Below are 21,378 nucleotides of genomic sequence, written 5' to 3'. Positions count from 1 at the left end.
TGTGTGAAGTAATTTGAGTTTTTTTTTTATAATTTTTTTATATTTTTTAGGTCAAAAAACGAATTGATTAATTGAGAAAATCATTAGCAGATTAATAAATAATGAAAATAATTGCTAGCTGTAGCCCTGAAAGTAACTTTACTTCATAGTAACAATCATATCATCATAGAAGATGATTATTATCATTGTCATCTGAGTTATTGTCTTTGATAACTGATTGTTCGGTGGATAAAATGTTAGAAAACAGTGAAATATGTAAATCCTTATTTCCTGAAGCTCAAGCAGATGTTTTATTCAAATTCATTTTTTTCTGACAAAAAGTGAAAAAACAAAACAATTTTGAGTTTATTATTATAGAAAACTGGAATTTTAGTTAATATTCACATTTGATAATAACAATCATTATCAGTTATCAAAATTAATTTTTCTTTCTCTTCAGTGCTCATTGGTTTTGTAACGAGGGTCAAAAAGAAACAACTAATTTGACCCCTCTGGGCCCCCGTACGATGTTAATGATGTTTAGCAGTGTCCTACATATGCGGCGTTCAGAGGCGGGAGCAGGAACTGAGGAAATACTTATGTTTGCTGCCTTGTAATTAGACCTCGACAAACAGGCCGCACCCTCTCAAACACGCACACGCCATCGACACACGACTGACCTGATTCCCAGACATCGTCTTCAGATATTTTATTGTGATAATTTCTGTCCGCCATGAGCCGAAAACACAAAAGCTGGAAGCTGCTACTGTTTTCTTTTGCTTGCAGGAAAAAACAACGATAGTTTTTTTTTTTGAATCTAGACACAGACAAACTAGATTAGAGCCACTGTCGGACGCTTTTACTACAGAAGACACAGAGCTGGTGCAGAAAAAGGCCCATGCAGCAGAATACAGAGCACATTTATCCATCTACAGGCTCCACAGATAAAATGAATCTAAAATATAGTCACTGTCGTCACTAAGGAAGACTCTCAGGCACACGGTTATCCATTTGTCCAAAAAAAAAAAAAACACGTTACACTACACAAATCCAAATCAAAGCAAGCTGAATATTGTCAAAACTAACTCTTAGATGCTCCTGATTCTGGAGAAAAAAAACAAACAAGAAGAAAAAAAAAAAACATCTAATGAGACAGAAGTTGGAAAAAGTGACGATTATGTACACTCAGGTGTCCATCAGTGTGAGCAGGTCACATGACGCCGTCAGGTTTCCAGATCTTCAAGGAGTGTGAACGAGGCCGAGATGGGAAAGCGTCTGATGGAGTCAGACTCTGGTTCTGGTTGATTCAGATTCAGAGTTTGTTTTTTTTGTTTTGTTTTGTTTTAAAGTAGTAAACAGTTTTTTATCGCTCATGTTTCCCTGCTCCATTTGTAGCTAAGTGATGAGAAGACCGACACCACTGTCATGTCTGCAGGTAAATGTAAAGCTAAGACCAGCAGCCAGTTAGCTTAGCTTAGCTTAGCTTAGCACAAAGACTGGAAACAGAAACTTTTCAAGAACAAATGTTGTTTTAGTTTCAGCACCTCGAGCTCCGACTTCTATCTCTGCAGTCTGGTGTTTTAAACCCCAAACAATTCATCGATTAACTGAGGAAATAAACTGCAGATTAATTGATAATTAAAATAATCGCAACCCTCCCCCCCCCAAAAAAAAGACAAATGATTAATCTATTATCTGAGTATTTATCCGTCAATCGATTCAGCTCTGATTAACATCTAAACTTAACTAACTGCCTCAGATCAGTTTATTTTCCCTCTAATTAGTGAAAAATTAAACAGTAGAAACAGATAACAACAGACCAATTAAATATAGTGTTACCACATCGTTAAGTGCTGGTGAGGTGTTTATGACAGTAGAACATTTACAGTTTACAAGTGTCATAAAGGCAGTGACAGGCGCAATGAGGTGCAATGATTAGTTGATTAATCAATTAGTTCACTGACAGAAAATTAATTACTTTTCCTAGATAGAATTTTATAATTTGGGACTGATTATAGATAAAATATACAATCACATAATCTGCTGCTGTTTTGATAACTGATTAATCTTTTTAGCAATTTTTCAAGCAAAAACTCCCACAATGCACTGGTTCCAGCTTCTCAAATGTGAAGATTTGCTGCTTTTCTTTGCTTTATTTGTCAGTAAAATATTATTATTTTATATTATTATAATATTTGGGTTTTTTTGACAGTTGGTTGAATCAAATAAGAAGTTTTAATACATTTTAAAACATCTGCTTAAGATGTGGGGACATTATAACGGCCATTTTTCAGTGTTTTCTGACGATTCATTAAGAAAATAACCTGCAGATTGATCGATATTGACGATAATAAGTGGTGATGCACCACTCTGAATCTAGAACAAGAGGACCAAACCATCAGTCACTTTTCCACCTTTTCAACCTCATAATTTGTCCGTGTATAAAACATCATCGTCTTCCTCTGCGTCACTGGGCGAACAGTCTGTGAACACACCACCAGTGTTAAATCCTCGCACTCCCGTCCTTCGTCTCCGTCACAGCGCTGCTTCAGACCGAGCAGACGTGTTCCCGAGTCCAAAATAAAAAAACAAAAAACTAATGACAAAAAAAAATCTGTATCTTTTGCTAGTCTTGTGTAAATTTTTTTTTACCCACTCGCAGGTTTTTAACTCCTAAATATGAGTCGCTTTTTCCTCCAGCTGGTGCGACGGCGGGGGGCGATCCGTTCATCCCCCCCGCCCTTCCTGTCCGTCTCGCCATCAGTCGGCCGGTCAGGTGTTCAGTCATCTTTGTAGTTGGTCCAGACAGTTGTGTGTGTGTTTTTTTTGTCATCTCAGGCAACAGACAAAAAAGAAAAGAGAGCCATCTGTCTGACCTTTGACCTCTGACCCCCCCCTCCCTCCCCTAGGCTCCCGGTTGTTGTCTCTCCTCCTCAGGCTTCGGGCCCCTCAGCGGGGTAAGAGTGTGTTTTCAGGTCGGGGGGGGTGTGTGTGTGTGGTCTGGTCCCGGCATCATCAGTGGGTGTCTGGAGGACTCGTTCCCCGTTGTGGACCGGTTTCCTCTCCGATCTTCTCTTTCTCTCTCTCTCGCTCTCTCTCTCTCTCTCTTGCTTGTTCATTTGCTCTCTTGCTCGCTCGTTCGCTCAGCCCGGGCCCAGACTCCGATCAGCGTCTCCTGGAGGACAGAGCAGGACATTTACTGTAGAGGTGCTGAGCAACAGGAACACATTTAGAGTTTCACTAAATCAACACTTATTTGTCACTTTATTTTATTTACTAATTTTATTGTATCTTTATTGTAAATTGTATTTTATTGTATTTTATTATTAATTTCTTATACATATGTGTGTATTTTTTGTTTGTTAATGTTATTATAGCTTTTTAAATACATTTATTGTATTTCATTGTCGGCTTTGTCCTTTTTGTTTTTCACTCATCTGTAAAATACTTGTATGAAAACTGCTGCACAAATAAAGTTTGATTGATTGATTGATTATATTGGTTTTCACTGCTGGTGGTGGAGTTCGGTATTCCCTGCATTAATCCATCATTTAATCTGTTTCCTGTTCACTCCCCGACAGCAGCTGAACAGTATTTGAACACAGCTGTCTTTTTACGAGTTTTTTTTTTTTGTCAGTGAATGAGTTTTACATCCGTCAGAAAGGGTCAGTGAACACATCACCGACGTGTCATCACCTTTTAAGTTGATATGGTGAATTTATAATCAAACAATCTCTGTAGGTTCGTTGTGATTTCATACAATGTTATAAAAATATTGATTACAGCTGCTTTAAGGATTATAGCTTTAACGTTTCTCCATTATCGAAGTGACGAAGATCAATTAAAAATCTGCCTATGCATAAAATAACTAGATATGTATAATCCAGTAAATTCAATCCCTGACAAATCTCTTTTATTATCTTTTTATATTTTACTGTATTAAAAAAAAAAAAAAAGATAAAAATCTTTTTCCCTCCAAAAAGATTCACCGTTATAGAAACATATGGAATATTAGTATCAAACGACAGCACCAAAGCAAAAGTGAGATTTTTGTCTTTTGATAAATTTCTGCCTCCGACCGACAAAATCTGCCACTTTAACACATTAATGCAAAAATCCAACATTGCCATATAACTGTATAACTCAGTGACTTGCAGCATTACCTGCAGCGGTCTGACAGTTTATACAGTCTCTGAATATCGAAGATCCTCAGCCTGATCATGTGACCAGATGTTGACTAATGTAATTTAAAATCAATATCTTATATCTTGACACGCTCTGACTTCCCTACACTGACTGTGTGTCTCACATCCTCTGCTCCCTTTTCCTTTGTCTTTTATTTTCTTCCTATAGTTAAATAAAATACCAACTGTAAATCTTCTTACCAAAATAAGAGTCACATTTGTGGCAAAACATGAGTTTACCTGCCACAAAATGAAAAAATATGAAGATAGCACCAAAGCAAAAATTCATGTTTTTGTGCAAATGCATTTGTATCTAACAAAATGCCTGGAGACTTAATCATATGTTGTGTTGTCACTCCACTTTACAGGAGCAAGAAAGACTCACAAGCTGCTGTTAACGTTAAAGTATCAACTTCAAGTAATCTTTATTTCCACGTTTCCAGAGATTTTAAAGAAAAATTAATAATCTCACTTGAACCTGAAAATCAGAATCAGTTTAAAGTGCAAATATAAACAGGAAGTCCTCAACAAAAGCTTTCCTCTGTGTGTGTTTTCTTTTTGTTTTAATTAACTTGCTGAAGCTTCGTCTCTGGTGATAATGGACACACAGTGTGCGGCTGCTCTAGTCTACTCCGTGACATATCTCTGGTTTCTCTGCTGCTTGTCTCTCCTGTCTTGTCTCTCTTGTCTGTCTCGCTTCTCACGCACTTCATTTCTCGCCTTTTTCACTCTGTTCGACGAGATACTGATGAGGGAGGGGAGGGGAGGGAGGGGGTCAGTACAGAATAAGATGATGAGCCCTGACCCAACACATTGTGCGGTTTGAGTGTCGGCAGCGTTGAGTAATCGTGGGGCTCGCGTCTCACCTTCCTCCGGTCTTGAAGATGAGGTCGGCGTTGGGAGCACCTTTCGGGTGCTGGTAACGAGGCCGACGCTCCCGGTTGGTGTTGGCCGGAGCCGGGCGCTGGGCGAGGGACTGCATCATCTCTGTAAAACACACACACACACACACCACAAAAGAGGTGAGTGATTTAAAAATGCATGACTGTATAGGTTCTGTTCTCATCATGCATCAGTAACCACGGTCACGGCGCGTTACCCTGGTAATCCTCCTGCTCCTGTCGCTCATTGATGTCCAGGGTGAGTTTCTTCATCCTCATGCGCTCCTCCTGCTCCGCCTGCTGCTGGTTGAAGTGGTTTGCCGCCAGGTGTGATGACAGGGGCACGTTCAGGATCTTGTACTGTTGACGAGAAGCACACTGTGTCTGTGACACACCGACAAGATCTTGGATCCAGTAACAACAAAACACAGGACAGGTTTGGTTCGACCTCGTCCGCCGCAGACATCACATGACTTAAATCTCAGGCAGACAAACACACTGTACTGACAGGAGGTCAGTGTTTGTCCTGTGGCACAGAGCAACAGTTAGCAATACGTTGTGTTACCAACCGGCCTTGGGTCAATCCGAGGCTGGATTACCAACCAGGCAAAGGAGGCAAACACCCAGAGGCCCCAAATCCCCATGTTTACTCCACGTCAGTTCCATGTATGTAAATGCATTAATCAGTATTTTGTTAGACATTTGCATCACTGATGTTGGGTCCTCCGTCCTGTGGCCCCTGTTTTACAGAGAGGAGCTTGTGTGTCTTCATGTGCTTTAAAGATCTTAAGATAAAAACGACTCAAACAGTCCTTAGTGTACTGGCTGCTTTCTGGATGTCTGGGGAAATAATGAAAACGCCATGTACACTGGGGCTCAATATGGGCCCAACAAGAACCGATTTCCCCAGGGCCCCACTAGGAGGTGAATCCGGCCATGGTTCCAGGTACATCCCACGCAGAGGAAGTGAGGACAGTCACAAAACAAACACACACACATAGAGGATGCTTTGTAAATCAGCTGAGGCCGTGTGTGTTTACAGAGAGAGAAAAGTCATTTCCCATCCACACACCTCACAAACACACCTACAAAGATTTTCTGTGTTCTCTCCAAACTTCATATGAAAAGTGTTTTGTTTTGTTTTTTCTCAGCCTGTGTGTTTCTGGCAGTTGTCCTTTAAAACAGACTGAAGCCGTGTGGACTCAACGCTCCATTAAACCTTGGAGCTGGGGCAGAAAGCTGGACACACCCTGCAGCACAAGAGCCAGCCTTTGCCCTCAAACCACACATTCCACCGCTGCAGTTCGCCTAAACACACACACACACACACACACACACACACACACACACACTTAGCCTTTCTATGCTTGTGAGGACCATCGTCGACAGAACGTGTTCCCCTAACCCAAACTTCAACCGTGTATTGAATTTCAATATATATAGTAAATGTACATATGAAGTAAAATAATATATGTATATTTATCCTATGTATGTAAAAATTACATATGGAAACTATTGGAAATTCTAAAAAATTCATATATTGATATAAATGTCAGGATAATACAAACAAGTATGTATGATTGTATTGTAGAAATATGTTACATAAATATACATCCATCCCAAAGTATGTTGATATCATGTATGTAAATATAAAAGATACATATTTATGTTATTATTACATCATTTAAATATATAGAATTTGAATTAGTTTGTCGTTTTAATAAACTCACATTTGACTATAGGTATTTTATTTATGTTATAAACTTATATCTTCATATATTCAGAGGGTGTATACAAGTGATAATAATATATCCTTATAGTTAACATATATGACAACATTACTCTTGATGTAGGGACATATGTGTTATATATTACATTTCTTTGTAGGTTCACTGTTCTGCTTCACTCTCATAGCGTCGTTCTCGATTGCAGCAGCTGCTTTCAGAGACACATCTGTAAAAAGCATCTGTCCTCTACCTGCTCAGCAGCAAACCGCAGACAGACACAGTCAGAGAGCAGCTGGTGAACATAGTGGAGCAATTAGCAGCTAAAAAGAGCCAGATATTTCCCTCAGGAGCTGGTGGAGACCAAACACAGAGCTAAAATAAAGAGCGGGAACACTGGACACAAATACGACTCCACGTGAACGATCGTGTTGCTCTGAAACTGCTGGATGTGAATATAAACAACTCATTTCAAACAAATTCACAAATACCAAACTTAAAAAGTGAAGATATGTCAATGTTATGCTCTCTACCTGTTTCTGCCGCCTCCCATAACATAACATCAGTTATAATTAACCTTCAAACAGCCCTTTGAAGTAGTGACCTCACAATCCAGACCTGTCTGCACTACCATGGTTTAAAACTGAAACTGGTCCTCACAAAAACGCAATACAACCACACAAACACACAGCTACGTCCTGAGTCAATATTATTCCTGGGCTCGGTCAGAGTGTGTGAGTGTGAGTGAATTTCAGAGACAGTGAAAGTGTATCACTCCTCTCCTCATGTGCGTTTGCTCTCAGATACATCCAGACACCGAGCAGAAGAACCGCACTACAGTCCTGTCCCTTGTGTGTATCCATGGACGTTTTGTTTGTCAGCCAGCGACACCTCTGGGTCCCTTAGGTCCTCTTTAGGGTAAAACTAAAGGGCGATCAAGCATTTGTTTGTGCTGATCTCTGCCTTTTGCAAAATAAGCAAGAAGAAGACACAGCGACTGTCAGACAGTAGAGAAGAAAAGATGGAGGCTGCTGCTCTGGACCACAGGAAAACACAAGTTTCTCTCCACAGCCCCTGGTGGTAAGAATCTGCCCCGGCTACGACCCTGTGACTCTTTCTGTACATGTGCTCTTAGGTATTCCATGACAGACACAGTTAAAAGCAGGAGCCTGTATCTCTCAGATGACTCAATATATACCCAGATACACAGTCCTCTACTTGATTAAGGATAATTAATAATAATACTGTGATCTAAAGGTGATTTAATACAATTCTCGTGTGTCTTTTACCTGCTGCTTGTTGCCCTTGCGCGTTAGCATGACGAACTGCATGGTGTCGGAGATGTCCGAGTCTCCCTCCCCGATGCACGTCTGTCCGGAGCCCCCCTTCTTCAGCTGACTCTTCAGCTGCAGAGGAATGGCCACGTCCAGCTGGTGCACCTTCACCGCCTCGCCGCTGCGCTGCTGCAGTGACACAAACACACCAGTCAGGAGAAGTTTGTACCTTTAACCGTGAGAAGAAGCGTCAATCTGGGATGTTCGGATCGAAGGAAAGTGGGTGCAGAGGGGAAGTTTGTTTCAGCAGAAAAACAGAGGGTCAATTTGCCAAACTTTGAATAAACTTTTAAATGATCTAAACTTTCTCTCCCCCTCACTTACACTGAAACCTCATTACACAGGGATCTTGTAATGAACAGTATGAACAGGAACAACAATTCAAGCGAGCAAAACCAGTGACCGCACGGCGCAAAGACTTCACTGCATTCACAGTTCAGCCGACAGCCGAGCAGCAGGATGTCGTACCTGCAGGTTCTCCAGCATCATCTTATCCAGAGCCTGAATGAAGTCCTCATCCTCAGCGCAGGCCACGTGCTTCAGTCCACCGCCACGGATGGTCACCTCCTACACAGACGCAGCAAATTAAACACAACCAGATAAAAAGTTCCCCTGTCGTCTCATAAAATCAGTGTTTTCTTAAAGCTAAATTTAAAATAGTCTCTTGCTGCCAGAACCAAGGTTAGGACGTTAATGATAACCTGCTCCAACCTCTGGTCTGTGTCAACATTCACCATCACTCATCCTGTAATCGTGACGGTGATTACACTGCTTTTTAATTTGTGGACAGATTTACGGGTTCAGCACCGAGTCTCTTATCCACAGCTCCTCATATGTTCTATCTTACATTGTTCTCCTCATCAGTCTCGTTTTCTTTATTGGAGTCGGTCAGGTAGTCGGTGTTCTCTTCTTCCTCTTCCTCCCTCTCTTCTTCTTCGTTCTCAGACCCATCCTGTGTGGAAAGAAAATAAATAAATAAATAAATAAATAAATAAATAAAAAGGCACAACCTGTTAACTGAATGGAAATTCTGCTGATAAAATCTATGAAAATTCTGATTCTACATATTTATGCTCTTGTAAAACAGCGAGTAGAATTTGAACCAATACGTTGGATTATTCATTGAATCTTTCACTTAATTCATTTTAATATAAGCGGCTGAAGTGATTCATCCAAAACGTTTATTCGATTTTCGTATGATTGACAATTCGATGAATCAACTAATCGTTGCAGCTCTGATCTGTACATTTAAGGCCCTCAGAGCAGCGCTGTTGATAAAATAAAAAGATGAATCTTCACTTTATCTTCAGACAGACTACTGTGGCAGCGACAAATATTTAATCTCTGAGACTAAGTATTTTTGTATCATATATCAAAATGCTAGGGAGGCAACAGAGCGAGCTGTCAGTTAGCAAAGAGCTTGCTGGGATACGACTGTTCTCCCCATGACGACGTTGGTCATCGACCAGCTGCCGGTCGATCTTCACGTCTGAAAACGTTGGAGCAAATTTCCAAAGAGGGAAAAACTCTAATCTAAGTCTTTAGCTGTTGTCAGTCACGAATATCAAACACGTTTGAAAGAAATCCACCCGGAAGCGACTGGAGCTGGAGACTTGAGATCAGAATCTTTTCATATTACACACTATGATTTTATCTGTGACTGTCCAACACAATAAACAAGTTCTGGCCTCAGTTTCAGGGGCTTCTCCAAACAAACAAGATCATCAAGGAAGAACAACATTATTTACAGACGCCATCAGTTGTCATGTCACAGCGTCACTCCACCAACACAACAGTGGCAGTTGGGCAGAGGAACAAGGTGAAGTTTTGGAGAGTTAGGTCATCAGGACAAAAGGACTCACATCCTCTTCCTGTTCATTCATTTCGCTCTCGTTGCCCGACTGCTCCTCAGTGTCAGCGCCTCCCTCTTCGTCATCGTCGTCGTCTTCCTCGTCAAGCCCGTCCCCTTCGCTCATGGCGCTGGAGCGGCCGTCCTTCTCCATGGCCATACCTTGGTGAAAACACAATGTACAACGTGCGATTATTAGATTGCACACAGGTGGTTATGAGAGATCGTTATCAAAATGCATGCAGCCACGCCCAACCAGGGGAAGCAGCTTCACTCAAACAAAAGCTTCAGGTATTAATTGAGCAAATATTCAGGAGGGAATTATTGCCTCATTAGTCAACCTGGATAAGAAGTGCAACCAATTACAGGAGCTAATTATGCAGCTGTGGTGACGGTGAGAAAAATGAAGTCAGGCAGGCGGCCTGAGGTTGAAGATCAGGTCTTGTGTGACTCGGGAACCGAGGAATGTTTGATCCCAGTTCAAGTATGAACAGTAAAACAATGGGACCACTGTGTTACTTAGGGGGCCTCTAATCCTCATCAATCATGCTCTCCTCCACACACACACACACACACACACACACACACACACACACACACACACACACACACACACACACACACACACATTAAAGCATTGAACTTACATATGTTTCTGAGGTTCTTGTATTTCCTTTTTATGCTGCTTTATGCTTTTACTCCACTTTATTTATTTATCACCTATAATTACTAGTTACATCGCAGAGTTAGATTGTCATGTAAAAACATATAATAAGCTAATAAAAGACAAACTGTTGTTAAAGATTAAAGAATTGGTTACTGACAGAAAAAAATCAGCTGTTTGCGGTTTAAATTTCCCAGATGTTTTAGTACAAACGAGGCTCAAAGAAGTAAAACTCTGATCTTTCAATAAAAAAGCACAAGGATTAGAGAACAGTCCAAAAGAACAAATCCATTCACTCTTATCTTCTTTGTTCTCCCACTGATCCTGTCACGACCCTCAGATTTGTCTTGTGCTTCAAGATTTCTCCATCTTGTGATTTAACTTTATATGAAGGACTTCAAAGTAGCTCGCTGCTGTATCAGTATTAAAAATCTAATTATGGCATAAACAATCAGCCACAGTACGAATAAGTACTTTTACTTTTGATACTTTCGGTACATGTTCCTTATTTATTTTTACACTGTTGTCCTGCTAACTTTGCTTCAGTAAAGGATCTGAGTGTTGCAGCGGCCTGCAGTCGGTCCCACAGTGTCACTCTCTCTGAGGGTGGAGCTAATATCTACATTTTTCTCTGCACATTCCAAGTCAACACCTTGATACTGTTGAACAAAGCCAGTGCTGCCGTGCTTTGAAGATACACCTGCCACACAAACGTTTCCTTCTTCCTACTCTCTGTCTCGCTCATTGTGTTCTGTCTCTTTCTGTCTCTGCATTCCTGGAAAGTCGTTTTTCAAATATGTCTTAATACAAAACCCACAAAACACAAGTGCACGAGTCACTTTCACATAAGAGTCACAACGATAGTCTTAGTAGGACAACATGAACGACAGTACAGACAGTACGTGAGCAAATAGGAACTTAACAGCAGTTCCAACTTTGTGACTTGTCATTCACTGATGTTATAAAATAAAGCAGTAAAAATGTGATGAATCTCAGTCTTTCTGTTATTTCTGCGAGTTGTGGACATTTACTTGTGATCAACACTCAAATATATCCAGTTTACAAACAACACCTAAAAATCATGTCCTATGAGAAACTAGAATCAGAGTCTTGGCATAAAAACAAGACTTCTGTGATTAATTGATTCTGAAAACAGATGATTACATTCCTGTCAATCGATGTGGAACACATGGATACATGTCACGGACATACCAAAACATTATTAACATTTTTGGTGGTGAACCACCTCTAATAAACTCTGCACAGAGAAACTCGGTGACCGACGTCCTTCTTTTCATTTATTTTAATTCACAATTATCATTCCTTAAATCTCTGTATTGTCTGGGCCCTTTGACTGAGTGTATGTGTGAGGTATGTGCGTTTAGCTGAGATGAACCTGTCTGACAGATGAACCAGGGTGAGGAATGATGCAGCACGATCGATCGTCCTCCTACACACCGGGGAATGCTGCTCAGCCGGGGCGACAGAGAGCGGATCGACCGGAGAGACCGGCTGCTGCACACTCACAATCCTTCACACATGCAGTAATTACATGCCGGATATAGACACTTTAGATACGAGCACACTGTGTCACTCTTACCTAGCTTGACGAGCACCTCCCTCTCCAGGTCGGCGACCTGTTTGGTGGCCTCGTCCAGGGAGCAGCTGAGTCTCATCTTGGGCCTGAGCAGCTCCAGGGTGTCGCTGATCATGTAGTCGATGTCGATGGGGAACGGGTGGTCCTTGGTCCAAACATCAATGCTCTTCTTCCACCAGATGTACCGCTGCAGAAAACACAGGACATCATTTTATTGAAGTCCCTTGAGATTTATCACGGCATAAATGGCTGCATAGAGAAAAGTACACAGCTGCAACGATTGGTCAATTAATTAATTAGTCAATCCACAGAACAATACCACATTCACGTATGTGCACAATAACACAGGACTGAGCATGGAGGTGTATTGTGAGCAGACGTGCCTGGAAGTAGATGAGGAAACAGTCCAGCTTTCTCTTGCTGGAGCCGCGGTCGAAGTACTGGCCGCACGTATCGAGCAAGGTGCAGACCATGCGGAGGCGGAACAGGTGCTCTGGGGGGTCCAGAGGGCTGGGGCTGCCGTCCTGATTGACCCCGAAGGAGATGAAGGAGAAGAGGGTGCGGAAAATGACGGCCGACTCCACCATGCGGTAGTTGTAGAGCTCGCCCAGGAACTTGGCGCTGCTGATCCGCCGCTGGTTGAACTTGGGCTGGTTGACCTGTGAATAGACAGCAGTGGATGACAGATTCAGACCCGATACTAGGGCTGAACGATATGCAAAAAAAAAATAATCATATTGCAATTATATGAGTCAGAATTTAATTGGGAATGGTCATTTTTGCATTTCACTGAAAGAAACATAAAAATATGATGATGATGTGATTTTTTCTGGGACTTTTACAAAACAAACACGTTCCTTTATGTTTGGAGAATATGATTTATAGGCCGTTGCATCTCCGTAGCATCACAATGCTTCATTTATGGTATGTTGAGACACATTTCACCTTTATCAAAACTAGAATTACCGCCTTGCGGTTGTCTGCTTCCACCAACCAACCAGCCAAGTTGCAGGAAATATGGTCACAATCTCCTCTTCCTGAGAAACAGTATTGAACAATGGCCAGAAGCGTCATCACTTCATATTATGCTATTATTATAAGCTATTATGCTATTGTGTAGCAATTTGTGAGTTACGGCCAAAAACGTGTTTTGTGAACGTTTCATAAAATTACCTCCGGCATTTCACAAGAGTGTGTGGTCACTGTGACTGTGAACTTTGTCCAAAATCTGATGAGTTCAGCCTTGAGTCCAGGTGAGAGTTTGTGCCAAAGTTACCTCAAGGCGTCACTGAGATATCATGTTCACAAGAATGAGACGGAGAACCTGAAAACTCCAGCCCTGACTGTCGGCATAAAAATTGCAGCTCCTGCAATTTCAATACTGCACTTGGTCATGTTGCAATTTTGGTTAATATTTTAAATAACTGCTCTTTTTATATTAAAGTAAACAGCCATACAACACTTTAAAAATATTCTGCTACAAGTAAAAAGTCCTGCATTAGAAATCTAAAGTAAAAGGTACAAATCTATTAACAGCAAAATGAACGACTCATCAGAGTTACATAATTCTGACCTTTAGATCTGAGACAAGCAGTTTCTAATATTCTGCATGTTGATACTCTGGTGTCACAGAGTTGTAGATTCAACCACATGAAACAGTTAGAGGTGTTGTGAAAACATGACTGTGCCAGGCGACATTCTCACGTGTCCTGCAGCATGCAGCGGTGCCCGTCACACTTATGACAGTAGCAACACGGCTTCAATCAGCTGTCAAAACTGTCAGTCAAGATTTACACCTGGTTTTGTTTGTCTTCCTGTTCTCTCACTGCACATTACCTCACCACTCTGGACTCATCAATGATACATAAACAAAACCCTCTCGTCTTTTGTCAGTAAGTGTTATTACATCACAGTCTTACCTCCATGCCCAGCCGGATGTCCTCCAGCACTCCGTCCACCACATGGATGCCCACGTCCTCCTGGTAGGCCACCAGGCCGGCCAGCAGGTTGGCCACGCAGTGGATGCTGTTGTACTTCACGTTCCAGATATTGACCATGCAGCAGATCAGGTAGCTCTTGACCTCGGGATCCTGCCACGGCAGTTTGCGCATCTGCCTCAGCACCTTCTCGGTGGTGACCTTGGACAGGTCCTTGTAGAGCAGCTTGCGGATGTACTCCTGCAGCGGCGGCCGCTTCTTCTTCACCGTCTTCTCCATGGGCGGGGGGTTGCAGTAGTAGTATGCGTTCTCCACCATCGTCACATAGCGAGCGTCCAAATGCTGCGCCTGCTTTTTACGCATCATTTGCTCCTGAAACGCAGACAGGATTTGACCAAAATATCAGCTGTTTTCATAAACACTACAACTTCAATGTTCAATATTTCTACAAAGTGCAGTCTAACTAACTAACATGTAAACATGCTGGAAGGAAGAAGTGTTTCCAGCTGTTCTGAGAAGCCACACTTGAAGGCAGGGTAATAAAGATTTGTATTGGATTATTATTGTCTGTTTTAACCAGGCTGATCCACTGTGATGACGATGAGGATGTGTACTGACCAGCAGGACGCTGGTACGCAGGTGAGAGTCGGGGGATCTGAACAGGAAGCGGCCACAGGTCTCCAGCAGTGTGCAGGCCATCTCTATGTGGTGATGGGTGAAATCAGACAGCAGCATCTGTTGGGACATACACACAGTTCAGTTAAGACATTACCATTAATCAGCTCAGAGAAAACAAAGCCTCAGATCTCAGAAACAGATTCTTCACCCACCTTGAGACAATGCAGCGTGTCTGTTTTTGAGAACATCTTAAACTTGGCCAGTTCCCCGATAAATCTGACCGTTTTATTTTTGGTCTCGATGTTGATCTGGTCCTTCTTCCGAATCTAAAAGCGCAAAACACACACAAAATTATCAAAAAAATTCAACCTTGTCATTCAGAGTATTATGCCTATATACCTACGTGAAACCTGAAGTCTCCCTTCAACATGGAGCAGAGGTCCTCAGCCACATCTGACATGCAGGGATGAAGAGTTGCCACCAGGCGAGAGTAGAAGGGCAGCAGATCCAACCTGAGAGAGGAGGAAGAGTCAGTGCGCCACTGATTAGCAAGAGACTAGAAATTAAGACAACAGCACCACCTGCTGGTGTTTGAAGGTAACAGTCTATATCTTCCTTGTCAATAAATCCCATGAAATTACCCAAACCAACATTACATATGTTGTAGTATATATCCAAAGCCTGATGTGTCCTATTCTTCAGTGCCAAATACACACTAGAGCACCATATATGTATTAATCCGCCGCTGAAGATAGTCCCCAACAAATGCACTATTTCCTCCTGTTTGTTAGAAGCTAGTGTCCAACTGTTTTAGGAAATTACTGAGCCTTTTTTTATTTTATTTACATCCTCAGCAGGAGCCAATGGGCTTGAGGCCGAACACCACAGGCAGGAAAGTCAAAAGGAATTAAGAGATGGTGTAATACAATGTTGGTTTTGGCTTTTCATGGAATTAGTCGACAGTAATGATAATTGTAGATTATTGCCATCCTAACACCTTGTCTACACATCCGAGCAGCAGCTTCAGTCCACTGTCTGTGTCTATATGAGATACATTCAGGTATGGTACTGAATTTATTCATCCATGTTTATTAATTCAGAGTCTTGTTTATGGACTCCTGATTAATCTAGTCCAATATTCCCTCTCTTTTTGCTCTGTTCTGGTCTCTACTACTAACTGCACAGAAAAACATCTGGCTCTTTAGCTGCTAAACGTTGTCTCTAACTGTGTCTGTCTGCTGTTTGGTGCTGGGCAGGTGGTTAACAGCAGATCTATCAATACAATGAACTGAAAGAGGCTAAATCGCTCCAGGGCACCGAGGCAACACAGACATTTGATCCATTGCAAATATAAAAATATGGATTAGTGCAGCTTTAAAATCGATCAAAGCTGTTCATATGGTTTAAAAGTTATCTACATACTCATGGTCAGCATATAGATGCAGTTTGCAAAGATTTACCTCTGCCTGGGGACAGTGAAGAGAGCACGGACAAGCTTCCTCCTGTTAGATTTGGTGTTCATGTTCATGCAGAAGTCCATGGCAGCCTGCAGGAGAAAACAAAGTGCATGACCTGCCATTACTCATTTGTAACGCTGTATAATATGTAAGAGCAGAGGTCAGGTGGAAATATGGATGAAATGCTTTCACAGTATAATTTTGTTCATTTGTTTCTATCAAATCATCCCGACACAAAATAAGACATTTTAACTTATAAACAACATGTACACCGTGTTAAACGTTCTCCTGACCTTGTCTATGAGGTCTCTGTTGACACAGTTCGGGAGCTGCTGGATGAAGGCGTCCACGATTAGCTTCAAGTGGGACCCTGTGTTGGCCTCCTCGTCCTCTTGTTCTACACATACAAAAATAAAACATTAAACCGGGAGTTTCATGCTTTATGTTTTCAAGTTTGAAATATAAAGACTGATTATAATTGTAGTCGTACAACTGAGGTGTGATCTCTAGGTACAACTGACATTGGGTTGACATGTAAAATTACCATTCTTTTCTGAAAAGGACTTGTTTACCTTGCTCATCCAGTAGTTTTTTGGCCAGTTCTTCGTTTTCCGCCTCGTCTGCTCCCTCCAGTTCCAGAGGTTCATCGGTGATTTCCAGAGCCTCCAGCTCCAGCTCCAGCTCCTCTGTGGTGCTGGCCGTGTCCTTCCCTTCTTTCCCATCTGAAGAGGCCAGAAACAGCAGCACAGTCAGAACAACACTGACAGACTCTCCTTCTTCATCTGTCTGTGGAGTCATGAAAGATACCTTTGGCGTCATCCTTATCTTTCCCCTGGCCGCTCTTCTCGTTGTCCTTGAAGAGGATGGCAGGGACGAAGGCCTTCAGGTCCACCAAGTTTTCATAGAAGTTACGAGCATCTTCATCTTCCCAGATCCCTCCTTCCAGGTCATACTCTCCAGGCTTACCAGGGGTGAAAATATCAATACCAGGACCATGCTCTGAGAGAGCAGAGAAAGAGATTTACATATATTTAAAATACGACACACGTGTAAAAACAAACATCTCAAGAGCACGTTTAATTTAACTACACACCCTCTTGCACAGTCTTGTCCTGAGGCAGCTCTGGCATGTTTTCATCCAGCAGATCAGCCAGGGACTGAGTGTTGGCCAGCAGCTTCTGGTAGGAAGTGGCAAACTCTTCATACTGCTTGTGCCTGTCCTCACTCAGCTCCCCTTTGGAATGAAGAATTCGCCTGAAAAGGGGAGAAAGTTGTATGATAGTGAGCAACAAAGAGTGACCAAGGAGCTCTATTGCCCGTTGACAAAGGATGTACTCACCTGTTCTGCCTCTCAATGTTCTGCAGCTCCCGGTGGTCCTTCTTCAGGTGTTTGGTGAGTGATGTGAAGTACTCCCGTAGAAGGTTCTGGAAGGGCTGCTGTTTCTCTGTGCTGATGATCTCGCTCGGAGGGAAGGACAAGCCAAACTTGTCAGCAGCCAGTTTCACCTTACGGGGCACCAGACCAGCAATGTCGTCCCCACAGTGCTTACAGAAGCTGATGACCACTGACACATGAGTGTGCGTCTCCCGGTCGGTGCTAATAATGTTCTTCAGCTGCTCATAAATCAGCGAGAGACCCTCCTTGTCTGTGAAGAGGCCGACGATGGTGAGCTCGGCAATGAAGCGTAGATCTGTGCGCAGCTTGCTCACATTAGGCGCCTTGTCCTCCTTCCTTGCTTCAAAGTGCTTCTTCCACGCCTGTAACAGTAACGGAGCGAACTCAGCGTAGCGCTGGTGGAAGAGGGAGCACAGATGCACAGCGCAGCCCACATCAGAGATCTTCAACTTGGCCTCCACGACGGAGCTCACGGCCTCGCCGATGTACTTGCTGAGGTTCAGTGAAGCAAAGTCGTTGGAGAGTGAATCCCGCTGCTGTTCAGTGAGTGTACGCAGCTTCTTGACAAAGGCAGTGTTCTTTTTAAGGCTGGAGTCCAGTCGGCTGAAGAAGGCCTCTTCAGGTCGACCCTCATGGGCGTTCTGGTTCTTGCTGCGGAGTTCCTTCCTGCACTGATGGCGCTCCCAGGCCTCCTGGTGCAGCTGATGCCCCTCCTCCTTTTCCCTGTAGAAAGTAGGTAAAATTGATAAAGATATATGATGAAAACAAAACAAAAGCAAAAAACTATCATCGGATTTCTTTGATTTGATATTGATGATGCTGAATCTATTATGCCTCTGAGAAGAAGGAGGCTTTACAAAGACGACAACAGCAAAGTTCACCACCACTTACTTCAGAAGTGCTGCCTCCTCCTCACGTTGTCTTTTAGCCTCCTCCTCTTGAAGTTTCCTCTCCTGCTCCTCCTGCTGCCTCTTCTCCTCCTCCTCTTTCTTTTTCTGTTCCTCCTCCGCTTTCTGTTTTTCCTCCTCCTTCTTTCTTCGCTCCTTTTCCTCTTTCTTCTTCTTTTCCTCCTCTAGGCGCTTTCTTTTCTCCTCCTTGCCACCTTCTTTCTTACCACTCATTTTGGCCTCATCTTTTGCTTTATCCCGAGCAGACGCTGGTCTTCTCTCACCATCTCTGTCCTTCTCTTTTTCCTTGTTACTGAAGGAGCAAACATCTTTCTCATCCATGTTTACTGAGCGCTTGCGTTCAGCAGGCATACTGAGGAGAGACAACAAGAAACAGTTGTTTAACAACACTGCTATTTTGAAGCCATTTCCAGAATCCTTAAACACTCTCCTAACTGTCTGAGTAAATATTCCATCTGTTGCACAACTTATTGTTGTGGCACTAATTAAATAGGATTATTTTTCTAAAATGATGTCCTTTTTAATGAATCGAAGAAAGAAAAAGGCTTGTTTGTGCCTAGATGAGAGCTGGTATTCTGTCTCCTCTTATTGAGATGGGTCTGTTCACTGCTTTGAAAGATGAAACTTGACTTTGACCAGTGTGTGTGACTTAGAGGAAACTAAAAATGAAAATCATTATATTGTTTTATTGTCCTTCGTACTAGTTTTTGTTTAATGATATAAAGCATGTGAGTGGGTTGATGGGTATGAATGATTCACAAGGACTTAAATGGTTGTTAGAAAAAAAGAGACATTTAAATTGGCCTCTTATTTAAGTAATGAATGGGAAGACAACCGTGAATCAATGAGTGATCGAGCATCAATGAGTGGGTTTATTCATGCAAAGTTTTTCTTTTCTTGAAATAATTAATTGGATTAATGTGTAACCAACCTGATGGAAACAGCTGTATAGTTAATGCTTGATGTAAATGTGTTATAGATTCGCATGACACCGAAATAAAATGAATTCTCCCACAATATTTAGTTGTATTTTCTCGATAACCAATTGTACAGAATCGAAAAAATAAATCGAGAGTCTCGTTTAAAATAGCATTTTTAACAAACAACCACGCAGCAGCTTCGTTGCAGACACCGCTCGTTAGCCGCCTAGCACAGCTGGCTAGTTTAGCACGTTAAAGTTAGCGCTCTTCTGTGTTAGTGATGAGTTAAGTAAAATCTTAGCTGTAAGAGAAGGTAATCCGTTTTATAACAATGTAAAAACGCAGTAACGTTCTAAACGTTAACACACATTAATGACAAAAACACAGTTAGCATTGGCAGAGCTAATGCATTTAGCTAACGCCTTTAGCTTCAGTGGACGCGCAGAAACCAATGTAAACAAACGTTTTAGCAGCGTTAAACTGATAGTTAGTGAGCAATAAATCGTTACAGTGTAAAGTTGAAATAATATACACTGTAAATCCCTGCTTGGCAATCCTCATTTTCGTGTAAATGTTCCAGTAAATTGAAAATATGTACCTGCTAACTGTAGCAAAACAAACATCGGTCATTAGCGTCGGTTTCCGTGTGAAACGTAGGACCCCGTCATGATGGCCCCACACATTATGCCTTACTGAAAATATTTCATTTAGTTATATTTTTCACACAATTTTCGTATTCGTATTAGATGGTTTGATATTATCGCATTATAATTTAACCCGTGAACAACGTCATATTTTGGTTCATTCAAATTGTGTCGCATCGACAGGCAATGCTCATGGCGACTATTCATGTAACGGTGTTTTAAAAGTATTTAAAAACAAATAGGAAATAAAATGAAGATATATGAATAAATAAAAATATTTTTAAATTTAAATAGAACATAAATAACAAATTAAAATTAATTAAAATGAAATACAATTAATAAGAAATTTTGTTTTTATTTATTTACTTTCTCATATTCATATTCAAACACATTATTGTTGTATTGGTGTATTGTGTAGTGTATACCATATCCATATTTATTTATGGATATGGTATTTATGTTTATATTATAATATATAACATTAGATTATCATAGATTTAAGTATGCACAGAATATAAAATATAAAACTAAGAATATACTAATACTAAGAATATAAAACTAACTCCACTTTGACCAACTACAGCTGTAAATCTGTACTTAGAAATTAAAACATGTGTCATACGAATCCAATAGTGTAATTTATATTATATCTATGATAGGCGCATTAATAGGGGACATTTTTCTGAATTATGAGTAGTATGACACTTTCAATGCAGCACTTTTACTTGTAATGGAGTATTTTTACATTGTTGTATGGCTATTTTCACATAAGTAAAGATGTAATTACTTCCTCAACCACTAACTGTATATATCAATAGATGGATAGTCTTATAATACATCCATGGTAGTGGTAGTAGTAGCAGCAGTAGCAAAAGTATTGGTAGTAGTTGTAAATGAATATGAATTTTCCATGCGGGTGTTATTATTTGGGAATATAACTTGAATTAAAAAACTCAGCTGCTACTGACTTATTAACATGATCAATCAAACCAAACAGAAACTATGTAATTTAACTGAAAATAAAACAGTTAGACCTTCAGAAGAAACAGAACAGATTCTTTGTGAGGTTGTTTTACAGCAGCTCTCAGACTTTCCTCCCCAGGAGACTACAGATACTTTTAAACACACACTTACTTTTTCCACTCATTCATTCATCTGAAAGGTCCTCCCAGCACAGCCACTAGCTTGTGTGTGCGTGTGTGTGTGTGAACCAGGGTTACTGTTGTAGCTTTATTGACACACACACACACACACACACACAGGTACTGAAAGCTCAGCTCTGAGCC

At 41.4% G+C, this 21,378-nt stretch overlaps 1 protein-coding gene across 3 annotated transcripts; it reads right to left on the bottom strand.

Moving 5' to 3' along the window:
• Positions 1 to 673: 673 nt before the first annotated feature.
• upf2 (UPF2 regulator of nonsense mediated mRNA decay) lies at positions 674 to 20,112 on the bottom strand. Of its 3 annotated transcripts, none has more exons than XM_023409943.2 (21): positions 20,047 to 20,112; positions 18,512 to 18,880; positions 17,564 to 18,343; positions 17,318 to 17,478; positions 17,032 to 17,223; positions 16,797 to 16,946; positions 16,518 to 16,621; positions 16,228 to 16,313; positions 15,171 to 15,279; positions 14,980 to 15,093; positions 14,768 to 14,884; positions 14,132 to 14,521; positions 12,596 to 12,871; positions 12,216 to 12,399; positions 9,965 to 10,113; positions 8,950 to 9,054; positions 8,571 to 8,669; positions 8,058 to 8,231; positions 5,263 to 5,404; positions 5,030 to 5,150; positions 674 to 3,154 (listed from the first exon to the last, which is right to left on the bottom strand). In XM_023409943.2, exons 1-21 carry the CDS (start codon positions 20,076 to 20,078, stop codon positions 3,145 to 3,147), a joined length of 3,864 nt encoding a protein of 1,287 aa, XP_023265711.1. In that variant the 5' UTR covers positions 20,079 to 20,112; the 3' UTR covers positions 674 to 3,144. The 3 variants fall into 3 exon arrangements, with proteins under 3 accessions (XP_023265711.1, XP_023265712.1, XP_087031168.1); XM_023409944.2 differs by having other exon boundaries at positions 674 to 3,151; XM_087175042.1 differs by lacking the exon at positions 674 to 3,154 and adding an exon at positions 4,558 to 4,908.
• Between the last annotated feature and the right edge of the window lie 1,266 nt (positions 20,113 to 21,378).

The sequence above is a fragment of the Seriola lalandi genome, unplaced genomic scaffold, assembly GCF_002814215.2.
Source record: "Seriola lalandi dorsalis isolate HSWRI2012SDOR001 ecotype SW California unplaced genomic scaffold, Sedor1 jcf7180002054409, whole genome shotgun sequence".
In the NCBI taxonomy this organism is placed as follows: Eukaryota; Metazoa; Chordata; class Actinopteri; order Carangiformes; family Carangidae; genus Seriola; species Seriola lalandi.
Note: the sequence above shows the minus strand (reverse complement) of the source record. Positions and strands in the feature narration are given on the sequence as shown.

Bases quoted from the DNA above. Each gene is read 5' to 3' on its own strand.
- upf2 (XM_087175042.1), bottom strand. From the start codon at position 20,078: ATGACCGATGTTTGTTTTGCTACAGTTAGCAG. The intron at 18,881-20,046 runs GTACATATTTTC...GTCTCTCCTCAG, and splicing joins TGTTTTGCTACAGTTAGCAG to TATGCCTGCTGAACGCAAGC. The intron at 9,055-9,964 runs GTGAGTCCTTTT...CTTTCCACACAG, and splicing joins TGAATGAACAGGAAGAGGAT to GATGGGTCTGAGAACGAAGA.